Source organism: Perca fluviatilis, chromosome 11 (genome assembly GCF_010015445.1).
Source record: "Perca fluviatilis chromosome 11, GENO_Pfluv_1.0, whole genome shotgun sequence".
Lineage (NCBI taxonomy): Eukaryota > Metazoa > Chordata > Actinopteri > Perciformes > Percidae > Perca > Perca fluviatilis.
In genome coordinates, this window is record NC_053122.1 from 15347878 (window position 1) to 15365245 (window position 17368).

A 17368-nucleotide genomic window follows, 5' to 3' on the forward strand; every position below is an offset into this window, starting at 1 on the left:
TCAGACAAGTAGCTAAACACGCGGCAGCACACCTGCTTAACATACACTGTTGGATCCTATACAGTGAAATAAATCACACCTTTACACCGTTTACCTGTCGCATTTGCTGTTTAATCCATCTGCTAGCTATGGTAACTAGCTGCTGGGAGTGTAATGTTAACACCTGCGCCATGCATGTTTGTTATTCTCATTCTGGAGCAGCAGAGAGCAACGGAGGCATATAGTGTACCAAATGAGAAACACAACGGTTACTCTGGTCCGGTAGATATGGTCGTTAAGGCACAGGTGCCATATTAGAACGGGTCTACTCTGTACCAACCCTAGCAACGACGCTAGCAAAGCAAAGCCAGTCCTTCACTAGCCTATGGTGCGGTGGTCTCTTTTAACTACAACTTCTTTCTCTGCATTGAGTTGACAACCCTCTCAAATATAGACACACAAACAGAACAAATAATAAAAGTCTCAGATCCACTGTCTGTGATTGCAAAATTCTAGCTTAATTATTGTGACACGACAGCTATCAATATCCAAAGTAGCCGAACGTCATGTCGCCTGTTCATGTTTTTTCTCGAAGTTAGCAGTAACATGTCATACGTTTTTCATTAAATATATACGACTTATAAGAATTTAATCCTTACCGTTTTCTCCGAGAAACAGCTCCTTCCTTAGGCACTGGATGAGGTCTGCTCACTCTGCTGGTAATTGACTCTAGGGGCAGCGTTCATCGAACACGTGTTCCACAACAACAACAACACCAGGCTGCCCGCAGATGCGCCTGCCTATTTATCGGCTTTATATTGGCCGATGCCGATTATGTAAAAAAAAAGCCTTTTTAATCGGTCGACCTCTAATTCTTTGGTCCCACTCCGCCGCTGCACACACACGCACACACAGCTGTATGTTCAGCGGGGAAGTACAACGTCTGCAAACACCGGCTGCCAAGATTCCAATCGTCCGTTATATAGTGAATGGTCAGGCTGGTGAAAGGCTCTGTGGTACGGCTCGACCACAGCTCCGTTGCAGCGGCTTAAATCCAAACCAAGTCCAAATAACGGATGTTGCACCGGTCTTTTTCACCAGGTCCTTGTTTTGCTTTTAGTCATGTTTACTCAAGATGACGATCACGCGTTGCAGCTCGTGGCTCTAAACTTCGCGGGTAGATTGCGTCATCAACATGAATTATCGCGATAGTGCAATGTAATTAAAATCTCTATCTTAGGCCAATTTTGTATCGTTTATATTGCATATCGTCTATATCACCCATCCCTATTTTGAATAATGAGCAGTAATGGATATCATGGTAAATCATTTTTCCCTTCACAATTTCCATTGAAGGTGATTTGGATGGATGTAGTATTAGACTGTAAGACACTTCTTATTGCATGGAGTTAAAGCTCCCCCCCCCATGTTTGTGTATATGTGTGCTAATTGCCTTTCTCATGACAGCTGTAGTACAACAATTGGATTTAGTTTTGTGTAAACTGTCTGTGACTTGCTTGGTATTACATAAAGCTACTCTGGTGGTTTCCTTACACCAGCACGTGCTTCCTCATGGTTTTGTCCTTGCTCTGTAGCACTGTCTCCATGTCTTTATTCACCTTTTCCTAGCACACAATTGTTTTGTTTGTTCTAGCTTAAAAAGGAGAAATGTGGTCTGGCTGTTTTCCCCTAAAAAGCCTCCTGCTTTTCTCAGTGTGTTTCAATCACGATTAAACACCGGGTCTCAGAATCAAATTATAGAGTGCTACTGAGGGGTAGATTAGGGTTCTCACGGGTTCTTCTCTAAAGACGAGTCCGACATTAGATTACTCACTCACAGGGGCTTAGGGGTCGATAACTTGTATTTTGCACGGTGCCCACGTTTGGTACAAACACTCTTGGTCATTCAACAACAAGCACAGCCTGCTCTTTAATTCCACAGCTGTCAGCTGGTCAGGCTGGTGTTTACTTGAGCCTTGTCGAGAAACAGCTATTCTGTTTGAATTACCAAGATCAGACGATGACATGCATGTGCACTGCCATGGGATTGGTCCGGTTCGTAGGAAATTAGATGATGTCAGGCTGTCCTTATGAACCTCTGCCATTGTTAAAATGGATGTGTGTTAATATGCTTTGCAAGTCTACCCAAATAAAGCTTTTGGGTGGGGAAGCACTGGCTCTTCATTTAAAAATGAATTGGCTATTTTACGAGATCACAGATCTGGTTTATACTTCATTAATTTTGTATCCTCCTTGCCTTCAGAACAGTGGGACAGTAGCTAATGAATCCTGTGATGTAAACCTATAGTTTAAGGTGTTGTTTCTCACTCCTTCCTATAGATCACCACTCAGAGATGATGGAGGTGGACAGGGACGTGGAGATCCCTCAGAGTAAAGCCATGGTGCTAAGGGGCCACGAATCCGAAGTTTTTATCTGTGCCTGGAACCCAGTAAACGACCTCCTCGCCTCCGGGTCAGTATCTCCACATCATTCATTCCCCGTGGTTGTCACTGATCACACATCCACTACGCTACTCCTACATTGCTCACGGTCGCTCTCCTCGCTTCACTACTAGGGGTGTCGCACAAGTTTTGTCACGATACGATATTATATTGATTCTTTGGACACAATACTTACTGATATCGTAAAGTCTGTCACGATACAACTTTGATTCAATTCAAGAGCCTGCAATCCATATGAGACAATAGCAAATGCCTATTTAACACAGTTAAATTTATATCAACTCAAACTAAAATATGATTTGTCAGTTTTATAACTGAGCTCTTCCTGGCATTTAAATTAAAAACAAACTATTCTTTTTAATGAAAAGACTAAATATGAAGTGGGAATCTAAAATAAAGGGGCACTTTACAGACGATGCAATGCAATTTTACTTTGCATTGATAATTGGATCGTGGAACTTTGAATCGATAGATCAATCCAGATCAATGTATCGCTACACCCCTATTCACCACTCAGGTACTGACGTCACTCAACAGACCTGCCGTTTTCGCTCTCACTAATGCCTGATTTATGGTTCTGTTTCGAATCTACACTGAATCTGCCCTGCTCTGAATGACGCTACCCCATTGATATATTAAGCGTGCCCCCCGTAACACTGTCCACAAAAGATGACCAGTGTCTGTTTAGGCAGTAGCGCGTTTGTCGTGTATGGTCCCATGAGTATCGGAAGTGCAGAGGGTTTCAGAGCATGCAGACAGGTTGTACGAATTATATTATGTAACTTAATCACTAGTAATCATATTACACCCATCTTGAATGTCATCGTTTAATAAGGGCATACAAAATTTATTAATTTGATAAGAATTTGTATTTTTGTTATTTAATTTTCTAAAATATTGAGTTATTTAAAAAAGTATTGCATAGTGTTTTTTTTTATTATGCTCGTTAACTTTTTATGTTCAAGTAAAAAAAATACACAACTCTAAATTTTTGTAGCTTATTTTCTGCATTTTCCTTGATAATCAAGTAAACTCATGATACCATTAAATCGTAATTGCAATCGTAGTATCGCAATATGACTTTTTCTCCAAATCGTGTAGCCCTAGTTCACAATAATACCGGTATAATTTTTAATATGATTTAAAGAAAACATATCGTGATGATGGCAATATTCCGACTAGTTGGCTCCACGGGGCAGGAATTGGATCCAAAAAGGGGAGCGACTTCAGTAGCGTGAAAGAGTGGGGTTTTAATGACAACTTTAAGTCATAATGATTTGAAAACTCACAACAGCAAGAGTTCTAATAAGTCCTTCTGGTCCGGTTTGTGGCCAAGTGTGGGTTTACTTGATTAAAGGAATATTTCACCATTGGAAAGATGAATATATATTTAAATTGGGTCACTTATGTAGTAGAAATGTGAATTTTTTTTTAGAAATTGGTGGCTTCTAGGCCAAGAAAAGACAGAAAATGTGTTTTTGGCTCATGTGGATGAAAGACACCAAATCCCAGAATGCACTTGCTTTGCTGCTTCAGCTTCTACTCCCAAGCCACGCCTACCCTTTACAGACAGACAGTGAGGCGATCAACTCAACAAGTGTGTTTTATTGTCATTTCAACCATATACACGGAAAAACGTTTCAAGTGGTGTTACACATTTAAAATATATACTTTTTTGCCACAGCTGATACATTATCCGGACTTCTTTCTGCGGATTGATTGATAGCTCCAGAGTGAACAGAACTGTGTCCATGGCAACGCTCTGCTATGCATGGCAACGGTGTGTTATCCTTAGCAACGGTCTGTTATCAAGAAATAACAGACCGCATTCTACATTAGAATTCAACCAAGCCATGTAATAAAAGAAGGCTAACACATAGCTACTAGCATTAGCTCTTGGTGGGCTGTGGTATAAACATCGAGTATAAACACAGCGTACATTTGCGTGGGATGTAGCTAGAATTGTCGGCATTTTACAGTCACAAACTCCACCAGCAGTTAGCAGTTAGTTGGATACAAATCACCCCATTTCTGCAACAGGCAGTCCGGGGTAACACAGCCCACCTCCACTAGTAGTCTTACCCGGTGACCGAGCAGCAGGCTGGATTGTCCGGTACAGCAATATTTCCACAACAACAAAAACACAGCACAGCAGTCTCTGAACTCGCGTTGGGAGTTTCGTTGAAGCTGGATGTAGTCCATTTTGTTTAATGAGCGGACACTTGCAAGCAGGATTGGTGGAACAGGTGGCCGGCTAGCGTTAGCTTTCCACCGGCACACTCGTTCAACGCTCCCCACTGATGAGGTCACTTTACCGGCCAGAGGCATCGAGCACCACCGCTGGTCTCCATGCAGGCGAAGCTCGCGTAGTGTGTGGAGTATTGCGTCTGTAATAAAGTGTCCTGCATATTCTCCGATCTGTACCAATGTATCCCGGTGGTACACGTGTGCGGTAGTTTGAATGCACATAATTGTTGTTCTAAAATTTCCGTCGGGATGAACAGTTTCTGCTCCTGCTGAGAAGCTAAGCGAGGATTCAAGATGGCTGACACTCGTTTTTTCCTCGGCAATCTCTGGAAAAAGCCGACAGTCCAACCCCCTATGGGCTATGCGGATGTGGCTCCTAATACTGGCTGTAGTCTTTTGCCTAAACGCAAACCGATCAGATGACAAAAATCGTCATTTTTTTGAGTTCTGAGGCTTTTTTCCAGACCCACAATACAGAGATCTCCCCTCTCAGGGGGACATGAGGGAGGGATGCACGCTCATTCAAAAATACTACCGGGTTTCTACTGATACAAAGCTTAATGCTAATCGGTGAAGTGTCCCTTTAAGCTAAACGGACTTACGTGAGTTAAAGCTAAATCTTTATCTTCTATTCATTTCTAAATCAGCATACTTTGTCTTATTCAGGGAAGAATTGGGTGTGTGAGGAGAGTAAGTTTGTTTTCAGAAGTCCTTCCGCATTTATCACCACTAAACAAATCTTTGTTGAATAAAGTCATTGTTTTTTCAGTGTCATTATCCCTTTCCAAGATGAATGCACTCATGCAAAAGACTCTTACAATGTGGTGTTTGTTAAAGAGCAAAGCATGTTTCACATTATTACTGTAATTCTGGAAATGAGATGGATTTTCCAGTAACAACTAATGACTAAATACTTACTGTCAAAAAAGTGCAGCAGATGACTAAGCAGTTATTAGTCAACCATGACTCCAGTAATAGATCAGTCGACTAAGAGGGGTTAGCCTGAGAATATGTTGGTTGTTGAGTACAGTCATGTATTCTTAAACACCAATTTGGTGGGTTAATGGACTTGAAGTGCCACATGTCAAACTAAGAAGTTTGTAGCAGTCTCACCATCTTTAGCAATCTGCACTATTTGTTTTTTGGCTTTATCAAAACTGGACAGAAAGCATCAGGAGTAGGGTTGGGTTCTGTTAACACTGTGTGCCTCTAAACTGCAAATACTGCATTTTACTGTATTCTTAATTAATTTTAAGGGGCAAAGTAGGCAACATGCACAACTTTGTTAGTTGCCAATTCAAACTAATCATTTTAATTGAAACAACTATCTGCTTCGATGATGTCATACGTTTAGGTTTGTCAACATGGTTAAAGGGAGACCCCTACATTTCCGAACAGACGGATGAAAAATAAGTCAAATACATATGATTTGACAACAGATGACCAGCTCTTCTGCCCTTAACAGTTTGCTTTCAGCAGTAGATGGTCTGGACTTAAAATAATGAAATCCTGAAAAAAGTTATTAACGTTTGAGAAATAGGTGTGAATTTTTGTAATAAGTTTGTTTCCCCCCCCCAACACCCATCGCAGGATCAGATTTGTCCAACTGTAAAATGGCCATTACCCTAAGCCATCATTAACAGTTAAGTGTTAATCCATAACACTAATTTCCTTCATAGCACAAGGATTGTTGGTAGGAATAATTGATGGGCTCTTTTGACGTTGTATGAGGTACTTACCTGTAGTCAGTGTATAGTAAATGGTCCCCGGATTGGAGAAGCAGGCGTGTACCAGCACGTAAGCAATGTACTGCTGTGGATGAGGGCAGCTGCAAAACACACTTTAGCCACCTAAAAGAGACCAAATCTAAAAAAAATCTATCAGTTTAAGTGTACACTATAATTAGAATATTTCACCGCTTTCCCTGCTGTCAGACAGCCCTTTCCTTCGGCACTACATTTTCTCAGTCGTAGAACTGCAAAAGATCTTCTTCTGTATTCTTAGTTTATAAAGGTATCCTCTTGTCTTCACAGCATTTTGTCATTGCTGTCTTAATCACTCATTTTTATTTAATTGTATTTTTTTATTCCATTAACCACGGAGAGTGTGACCCAAACGGCTGATCTGCGGCGCAATACAATTTGCGCACAGTTGTGATTATTCGTAGGAATATGGAAGTTCTATGGTTGAGAAAATGTTGTACCACAAGAAATGGCAATGTAAAGCAGTAAAAATATTCTAAATATAGCATAAACCTGCGGTAAACTGGTATTGTTTTTTAAGTGGGCTAAAATACGTTAAAATAGCTGCAGCCTCTGTTCACAACAGTACATTGCTTAGCTTACGTGTTGGGACTCCCGTTTGCTTCTCCAGATTGGGGGGTGTGCCACCCACCATAAAAATCAGATCTATCCCTTTAAACTGTCTCCTGCCTAAATCAACAATTAAATGATTATTTATAAAAGTGTCCAAGCTAACAGAGGTGAGTATTCAACTTGGTACATATACTTTATATTCAACAGTCCTGCTCCTGAGCACGAGCACACCTCTCAAAATGAAATGAAAATGTAGAAAAATGCAATAACATCTGGCACAGTCCTGTAAATTAAGAGGGGCGTTAAAGTTAATGAGTTTTGTGCTTGTAAAACTTCTTTCTCCCTTTTCCTCAACAGATGATGTGAAAAGGTTTGATAGGGATTTAAAAAGATTTCGGATTTGATACTGGGTTCAGGTTCGATAAAATGCTTTCAAACCCCAACCCTACTCAAGAGCAACGATGGTCAGTTTAATACCATTTTCAGTACTGATTATAAGAGTCAAAGCCATGTTATGTACCTAATGTTAGATTGTCTGTCTGCACGTGGTGTGGGTGTGTGGTTGTTTGGTGTGTATTGACTCGGGCAGGTCTGGGGACTCGACAGCACGGATCTGGAACCTGAGTGAGAACAGCACAGGCGGGTCCACCCAGCTGGTTCTGAGGCACTGCATACGGGAAGGGGGCCAGGACGTACCCAGCAACAAAGACGTCACCTCACTAGACTGGAATGTAAGTGTGTGTATAGTTGTGTGGGTCTGTTTCACTGAGTGCAGTTTTTAGTGTTCTAATCTAGGTGTGTGCGTGCGTGTGTGAGCGTGTGTGCCCACTATTTCTGCTAAAGGCATTCCTTCCAATCAGACATATGGGGGCGAGTCACTCCCATGGGAGAAAAGGCTTTTTATGCTGCTCAGCTGCAAACTATATTTTTCCCCTAAGTAGTACAAGTCAGTGCACAACGCCAAATCATCACTAATATTCTTTCATTATTAACTACTTACTTCTTAATGTGAGTCTCATTAAGAGTGAAATATACCTGTAAAATCGGGCCTTATTCTGCCCGAATCAGAATATGCAAATGAAGCTGAGAAAGGTTGAAAGCAACTGACTTCAAACTAATGAGAATCATCGCTGTCTCTCTTTCAGAGCGAGGGAACGTTGCTAGCAACAGGCTCATATGATGGCTTTGCTAGAATATGGACAAAAGACGGTAAGACCATCGCTTTGCAATGATGCATGGATGATGAAATGTTTTTGCTCTCTTTCTAAGCTGAGTTGGGTTTTTTATATTTTCAGGTAACCTGGCCAGTACTTTGGGTCAGCATAAAGGCCCTATATTTGCACTTAAGTGGAATAAGAAAGGAAACTTCATCCTCAGTGCTGGTGTAGACAAGGTAAGGCACATTGATTTAAGCTTTGGATTTTAGAGTTGAAGTTTGATAAATGCTTTTTGGGTGGCCTTGTGAGCACTGCAGCTTGTTGCTTATTCAGAGTGCTAACACTTTAATGGTGCGTTCTTTTTGTCCACCGAAGTCGTTTTCCGGAGTTACGACCCGGAAGTTGCAAAAAGAACGCCCCCGAGGTCGTATTTACGACTCGTCAAGTCGTCTGAACTCAGAGGACCCCGAGCTCACTTTCAAAGATGGCTACGTCGTGCATCACACGTAGTAAACATTGTGGTTATCTACAATTTTAAGCACTTTTGTCTTTGTTGTAACCAAATGAAGAAGTCGCATTACCGCGGCTGTATACTGCTACCTATAGGCATGTCGCTACAGTCTTATTAGGAGTTAAATACCGCCCTAATTAGTTATTTTGTAGCTTGTGCAGCTGAAATTGGCTAGAGACGCCCGGTTGCTATATGACAACAATGTCTTTAAGCCGAGTCTTGAGCAGAAAGCAGAGGAGTAGCCTAACGTTAACGTTAATCAAAACGTAATTTTCATGTATCAAACTGTGAAATATATGTGTGTAATATGTCAATAACTGGGTGAATGGAATCCTAAATGTTACTAAAATCCATCTTTTCTCCGACTCGTAGTATTGTGCGACAAAAAGAATGCAACAACCCGCGGTTATTTGTTTTTCGACACGGATGTGACGTCACGCTCGAGCTACTAGTCGCGATTACAAGACAAAAAGAACGCACCATTAAGCTACCTTAAATTGTGACAAATTTCCCATGGAACCATGATGAAGAGGGATTGGAAGGGAGGGGGGGGGGGGTACTTCATCAGGGTCAGAGTGTGCTGCTCACACTTAGCAAATGTTATGGATTGACAGGTGACACCAAAAACTAGATAGACACGCTCACGTCCGGTCCCAAGATGACGACAATGTATGGACGTTAAACACTGCCATCTAGTGTACAGAAGTATAATGACAGACAGTGTCACTTTCAGCATACATTTACATGCTTAAGTGCTGATGTCTTGGAGGCATAAAAAGGTGGCGTGTGTGAGATATATTCCCTGTATATCCTCCTTCACATTATACAGGTCAACTTAGTGTGACTTGCAGCATTTTTTAAATAAGAAGAACACCTTTTTTATATTTTATGTGATGTTTTTATTGATTTCCTAATATAAAGATACTTGTTTAGTATAAATAATGAAAATGTCCCTCTTCACACAGACCACAATTATTTGGGACGCCCATACGGGAGAGGCGAAACAGCAATTTCCTTTCCACTCGGGTGAGTTACACAAGTTGGATTGTTTCACATGACTTTCCATGCAAGAGTCTTCCTGTTTTTAGACGGACGTTAACTTCTGTTGAACTGTAGGGAGACCATAGTGATAATACAATTTAATATTATTAAAGTACTTTCACACATTGTGCTCTGTATTTTGACATTGTTTGGTTCATTGGAGTGGGACAGTGACCCTTACATGAATGTACAGAAAGCATGATTTTGTTTTAAAACAACTATCTGCCCTTAGAGTATTGTTATAGTGAATTATCAGATCTAATATGGCAATAAGAAATCTATTGTCAGACCATGATATTCATGTCATCTTTTTTTTTTCCTCGTGTTCCATCTACACTGCTGCAGCGGCTCTAAGATCTGTCTCTGCTTCCCAACAGCACCTGCTCTGGACGTAGACTGGCAGAGCAACAACACGTTTGCCTCCTGCAGCACAGACATGTGCATCCATGTGTGTAAGCTGGGTCAGGACAGACCTGTCAAGACCTTCCAGGGACACACGGTGAGACAGAGCGCTACTTTCTCACAGGGAGGGGAATGGAAACCCCCCTGCTGGCCAAATACACTCCTGTTCTTAAAGCATTGTAGGATAGCTAATATAACTTCTGGCACTAACTTGCTGTAGCTTCTGATTAAAGTTATTAATGCCCCTAAGGGGCTTTTGGTGTAAAATTGGCAATAAACAAATCCATATATTAAGTGCATTATTTCTATTGTTTACCATGTACGTCAGTCAAATATGCTGTTTTTTTGTTTTGTTTTCCAACTCTCATCTTACTCACTGTAGAATGAGGTGAACGCCATCAAGTGGGATCCCACTGGCAGCTTGCTGGCCTCCTGCTCAGATGACATGACACTGAAGGTCAGTCCACATGACATGCAGATGTTGTGCATGTCACTTTATGGCTAAGATGAGAACAAAAATGGTCCTTAATTAGACAAGTTGCTGACTGAATGGGTTGATGAACATTGTAATAAAAGCCATGTCAACATCTGGTTTCTTCTTCTCTGGCATAGATCTGGAGTATGAAGCAGGACTCCTGTGTCCATGACCTCCAGGCCCACAGTAAAGAAATCTACACCATCAAGTGGAGCCCCACAGGCCCCGGGACCAATAACCCTAGCGCCAACCTCATGCTGGCCAGGTGAGACCACAAAGCAGCACCTGAACATCATAAGCAACAATCATATTATACAGGGTAGTTTTGTATTTATAGAGGTAAGATGACACAAATACTGTGCATGGCATCCTATGTTCTTTAATCAGCAGTTTCTTTCTAATTAATTATATATATTCTAACAATTATGAGAGGAGGACTTTAAGATAATCTAGAAACATCTGTGTTGCTGAATTTTTGATAATTATAACCTTTATTCAGGGAGGGCCATTGAGAGCAAGCTCACTTTAACGATTACGCCCTGATTACAGCACAAATAAAAGGAAATAAAACAATCTCAAAGAAATTACAGTACATATAAATAATCTGAAAATAATAATACAATAAATTAATAATTATATAATAAAACAATACCCAAATTACAATATGTAAATAAAACAAAAACAAGTGAGAATCACTGGTGTAATTGAATAAGAGGGCTGTTAAAAACAAGAGCAGTCCATACGCAACACATTTTCAAGCATCATCTTGAACGTCCCAGTGGAAACGAGTTCTAATTTGAGAGAATCCTGAAGCCAGTTCCATCTGTCAGGAGCATAAAAGTCAAAAGCACTGTTCCCTAATTTACAATTGATGTGTGGCTTGATAAGTCTAATGTGAGCATGTCTGATATGCTGTGTTAGTGAAATTTAGCAGCAAAGACAGATGCAGGTTAATCCTGCCACATAAAGCCTTGTAAATAAACATTAAACAATGATGCTCTCTCCGGGTGGTGAGAGAGGACCAGCCCATTTTTTTTTTTTTATACAATGATGGATGAGAAACCCATCACCAGTAATAAAATGCAGAGCGCTGTGATATACTGCATCAAGCAGCTTCAATGTGGCAGATGTAACATGCATGTAAAGAATGTTCCCATAATCGAAAAAAAGGCACTATGAGTGATTGCACCTCAGTTTTCCTACAAAAAATTGAAAAACAAGACTTATTTCGATAAAGAAAACCAATTGTTCTCCTCAGTTTTTTGGTTAGATGTTCCACATGGGTCTGAAATGAGAGTTTATTGTCAAGCCAAATGCCGAGGTATTAATATGAATCTACAATTTCAATTTACCCGCCATGAAGTGTATTGAATACTTGCACAGGGGTCCAAGCCAGGGGACCTAGAGAACATAATCCATTTGAGACAAGACACAGTGTTTCCTTTTAGGATGTTTTTTTTAGCCATCCTAACAACACACTACCTGAACGCCTTTTTCTAGTCTCCCATTTCACTCTCCACAACGCTGTCTTCAGGCAAAAGGTCACGTCATGAGATTGATAACAGCGAGCTAGCCTGTTTATGTTTCTTGCAACGTTAGCCGTAGTTATTTATTTCTTACCTTGATTTTGGTGTCTGCGTTTCAAAGCCATCAGGGGGTGCATTATGTCGGCAGGATAATTTAAAAGGCAACTGCGACTACATTGTGCGTCTGCCCTATTTCTGATACCGTGGCAGCAGAAATTTTGCCGTGGCGGGCCGCCACTACAAAACAAACATAGAGGAAACACTGAGACAAGCTTATGGCTGATAAGAGACAGCTGAAATTCATTAAAAGCATACTGCAGGCTTGCTGAAGCCGGAGTAGGGCCAGATAACTTGTACAAGTTCACTGTCACCTGCTCTGATCGGATTTCGGTAGCACTCCCATTTCTTGCTAGATATACCCTCATCAATAAAATATTTGACACTGAACTCAGGGCTGCTTCTCATATAATATTTATGTTTGACTTGCAATACTAAGTTTGACTTGGACTCTGGTGCCTCAGTTGCACTCAGACGTTTTTAGCTATTGGCTGGCTGTGAGTCACCATGCTGCCAGCTTTAATGTTTTTCAGATGCACCTGTGAAACCACCACCACTGTGGCTTAACTGACCCTGAGGAAATAACACTGGGGCAAGCAGATTAGAGTGGGGTTTTTCCACCTAAACAATCCTTACGTGCCTGAGCAGAATTGACAAATGCAATCCACAATATATTACTGAAAGACCGTATCTCTGTCTCAAATTAAATGGCCTTCCAAGATATTTCAGATTGGGAGACAGTTGATACATAAAGTGGAAAAACACAATATTAATGCATAGACCAGTGATTAATTAGATTGTTTCCTTTTAATGAGAGCTGTCCAGTTGACTACCTGTATCTCATGGGTGTCATACATGGCAGTTCATTTTATTGCAGCACAACTCTTGGACACTCTTTTTGTTCACTCTCTCCAGCGCATCATTTGACTCCACGGTGCGTCTGTGGGACGTGGAGCGCGGGGTGTGTATCCACACACTGACCCGCCACCAGGAGCCCGTCTACAGCGTGGCCTTCAGCCCCGATGGCAGGCACCTCGCCAGTGGCTCCTTCGACAAGTGTGTCCACATCTGGAACACTCAGGTCTGGTATAATACTTTCAAATTCTAATCACATGCACACTAATAAACATTATACTATAGGTGGCATAATTACATAGAATGAAGATGTTGCCTATCTTGCTAATATTGTGTATGTTTCTTCAGACTGGTGCTTTAGTCCACAGCTACCGGGGGACAGGAGGGATCTTCGAGGTGTGCTGGAACGCCACAGGGGACAAAGTAGGAGCTAGCGCGTCAGATGGATCGGTGAGTTGTTCTGTCTTAGCGCTCCGTCACACACATCATAATCACTACTTAAAGTAGAAGCTACTCACACACACTTCGGCCTCTATGTACAACTTCCACACCAGACTACTGAACCAGGAAGTTTGTTGCTATAAAGGGCATGTGGATCCGGTCACATGAGATTGTCAACTAATGCAGGCAATAGTGTTTTGGGGGTGGCGAATAGGACTCAGGGGTGTGATTCTTCCGGATAAATACGGCTTTTCCGACCTGAAAATGAGACTCTCGTAGATCATGCAAATCCGCAAAAAAAAAGTCAGGGGATAAGACCTGAACAAATCAGGTTACGTTACCTTGCGTAAGCATGGAAGCTGCCTGGCCAATAGTAGTGATTGAAGGGCGGGTCTTGGCGTAGGAATCGTAATTTCAAAGCCGGGAAAAAGAGCTCTACGCAGCGAACACAGATGTGCTGGGCGAGCCGTCGGTGGAAGCTAACAGAAGCTAGCTGGCGTAAACTGACAGCTGACCAGGTGTCTCAAAGCTACCAGGTGATCGGCGGAGACAGGGAGTACGTGGACTTGAAAGAGTCCGGCAGTCGTGCCAGACGAAGGTCCAGTTGGGAGTTTGGATGGAGAGTCCACTGAAGTCCACTGTGGTCTGAAGGGATAATCCTCGCTAGATCACTAGCTAGTTTGCGGTAACAGTTAGTCGGGAGGTTGACAGCTAACGTTAGCCAGCTGAAGCTAACAGTTGATCGACGGTGAGTAACGTAGCTAGGCTACACAGGCTGGCAGCAGCACAGAGTCCAGAATTGATAAGTCACAGCAGGGGATAGAAAGGTGTGGAGAATGACCAACACATAATCTAAAACTTAGGGTACTTAATTTACTAGAAAACACAACAAAAATATCAATTTCGCGGATTGTGAAGCGGCGATATTCACGTAAATAGCTACATGTTTGAGTATCCTCAATGTATATGGACTTTTAACCCTTGTGTTGTCCTCGGGTCAAATTTGACCCTTTTGAAAAAGTTTTTTATATAAAAAATATGGCTTTCAACCAAATTGCAGAAAGTTAGTATGGATACATGGATATGTTTTATGGGTTCCATACAACGTTATATGCAGGTAAAATTAATGGTAACTTGCATTGAATTTTGGTTTGTTATATTCAATTTTATAGCATTTGAAAAAACAAATTAAATGGTTTTAAAACAGTATCCTGACTAAACTTTAACATACACCAGTCTGTGATCCAATCAACATCCTCTGATCTTAACTGTTAGTCAAAATAATTAATAATTTCTGCTTTTTTACCTAAAAAAATAGGTATAATGTCATATAAATTCGGTTTATTGACCATGAATAAAGAAAGCTTTGAAAGCTTTTTTGACAAAAACATTAAAAAAAAAATTGCAAAAAGCGACAAACGGGCCAGAATAAAGCACTAAAAAAAGTGAATTTTCAATTTTGACCCAGAAGGACAAGGCAATGCAACACAAGGGTTAAACGTGACAATGACTAAGACAAATAGTTTAAAAAAAAAAACTACAGTAAAACGTGATCATGTGAAATTGTATATATACAATACCTTGGCCACAATTTCTGTAACTTCCTTTTAAAACAACTAAAACCGTTAATTTTATTATGTGGTGCTAATGACATTTTTCCTCAGGTATTTGGAGAAACCAACAAAAATCTGTATATTCTCAAATAGTAAGGTCTTAGCCACTATTAGTTGTTTGATGATGACCTGGTCAAAGTAGTAATGTTTAGTTTTCACAATGATTCATTGTAGGATTATGATATTATTGCAATATGTAAATCCAGATTGACTCTTAATTTAACATATGGTTGGAAGAAGTAAAAATTGATGCAAAATGTTTTAGTTTTTAAAAATTATGACTTTTATTATTGTGTAATGTCAGAAGGACTTTAACTGTTTTGCCAGTCAAATTAACTTTAATGAGTGCATATTGAAATATTACACTGTTGTTTGGCAAAAAATGCATCTCAAAATGCATCAGATTGATGCTTTAAAATCTGGAATATTACAAATTCCCAGGGGTAATATCCTTCACTTTTTTCACCCGTTTTCATGCCTGAACAGTACTATTACACATCTCATAAAGAACGCATGCTGAGTATGCAGGTTGACAGTCTGGCAGATTCATTCAGTAAGCCTTCTAAATGACCACACAGTTAAATGAAAACATCTCAAAGAAAAACAAGCAGTATATAGCCTTCCTAAAAGGATAGGGTGGTGGTGGGGGTGGGGGGTTGCTGTCGCCGCATCATGGGTGTGCCGTATATTTTCCTGCTTTTTTGTCCTATGCCAATCACATCTATGAGGACTGAGCAATATATCGATATTATATTGATATCGTGATATGAGACTAGATATCGTCTTGGATTTTGGTAATATGACATAAGTGTTGTCTTTTCCTGGTTTTACAGGCCGCATTACAGTAAAGTTATGTACTTTTCTGAACTTACCAGACTGTTCTGTTATTTGCCTTCACCCACTTAGTCATTATATCAACATTACTGATGATTATTTATCACAAATCTCATTGTGTCTCAAGTTTTTTGTGAAAGCACCAATTGTCAACCAATATAATAACCAATAAGGTATTTGATCAAAAGTATTGTGATGTTTGATTTTATTTGCCCAGCCCTAGTGGCGAACGAGGCTGTGCAGCAATTCTGACTAGACTGAATGACCAACGTTTGAACACAGCTGTGGTCACTGTGGGAACTTAAACAACAGACAGTTTCAAACTTCAGCCTCAAAAACTGAATGAAAATGTAACGTGACAGTTGATGTTGCAGTGCCATTAGTTAACACTAGATAGAGCCATTATTGTCTGAAAAATGAGTTACTGTTCACTAAATGAAACCTCTATAGGTTGTAAATAACTAACAGCCTATGTATTGGAGTTTTATTCTAAAAATAAGTAACAACATTAACTAATATTAATGCTAATAATCAAATGCACTCATATTTTGGGGCTATCTTTGTTATGTTATTGCTTTGTAATGACTAAGCATATCAAGCTCTAAGAAAGGTTTCCAAGCTGGTGCATGCCAAATACTAGGCAGGGCTCCAGACTAACTTTTTTCACTAGGAGCACAGTGGCCCCCAACTGAAAATGTTAGGGGCGCAACCAGAAAATTTAGGGGCACACACCGTAAATCAACATGCTAACCAAATATTCACATTTCTACTAATTTCCACTGTATTACTAATAAACACTACATTACAATACTCACTCTAACTTGTATTCTTTCTTCTTGTATTTGTACATTATTATTTTTTAAATGACCGTTTTCAACTGCTCTTTAATGTTTCATGTAAAGCACTTTGAATTGCCTTGTTGCTGAAAGGTTCTGTAGAAATCAAGCTGCCTTGCCTTACAGCCTCAACCTGTCAGTCAGGTCAGATAAACCACCACTCCTGCTTGTCAGGAAGTGTACATCAACAGCACATTCAATTCATGTTTGTCACAGGCGAGACGGACACACTTTCCGTCTCGCCTGTGACACACAATCCAAACCGTTTGCGCGCAGCTGGTGTAGCCAGTTAAAACGCTTTCAATGTAGCCACATGGCGTAACCTTGCCTCTATTTTCAACTGTTACTTACTATTGTTAAATAGTTAAATAGTTGATGTGTAAATCAATGTTGTTTTTATTTATTCTGCAACACACCTCCCTCACTGCAATTCATCCGGTACTTTTTTGGGTACCGACCGATTCACGTTAAATCAAACAGTGCCAAATTTCGGTACCTGTAGCTTATCTGTCCTCTCTACATGTTGACAGAGAGTGGGGCTCCACTCTGATACACACGCGCAGAGGTGCGAACGGAACAAAATGGCATTGCCTCGGTAGTTTGTTTAATGTTAAGT

The 17368-nt window shown here is 40.5% G+C and overlaps 1 protein-coding gene across 4 annotated transcripts in view; it reads left to right on the top strand.

Moving 5' to 3' along the window:
- The window catches only part of LOC120568540 (F-box-like/WD repeat-containing protein TBL1XR1), a 30224-nt gene that overhangs the window by 9321 nt on the left and 3535 nt on the right, over nt 1-17368 (top strand). For 3 of the 4 annotated variants that reach the window (XM_039816111.1, XM_039816109.1, XM_039816110.1), the window contains exons 6-15: nt 2320-2452; nt 7594-7735; nt 8150-8213; nt 8300-8397; nt 9638-9698; nt 10091-10212; nt 10498-10572; nt 10728-10855; nt 13089-13254; nt 13377-13478. In XM_039816111.1, the coding sequence (XP_039672045.1) occupies nt 2320-2452; nt 7594-7735; nt 8150-8213; nt 8300-8397; nt 9638-9698; nt 10091-10212; nt 10498-10572; nt 10728-10855; nt 13089-13254; nt 13377-13478 (1091 nt within the window). Of the gene's footprint in view, nt 1-2319; nt 2453-7593; nt 7736-8149; nt 8214-8299; nt 8398-9637; nt 9699-10090; nt 10213-10497; nt 10573-10727; nt 10860-13088; nt 13255-13376; nt 13479-17368 lie in introns of those variants that run through there. The other variant, XM_039816112.1, reaches the window with a different exon arrangement.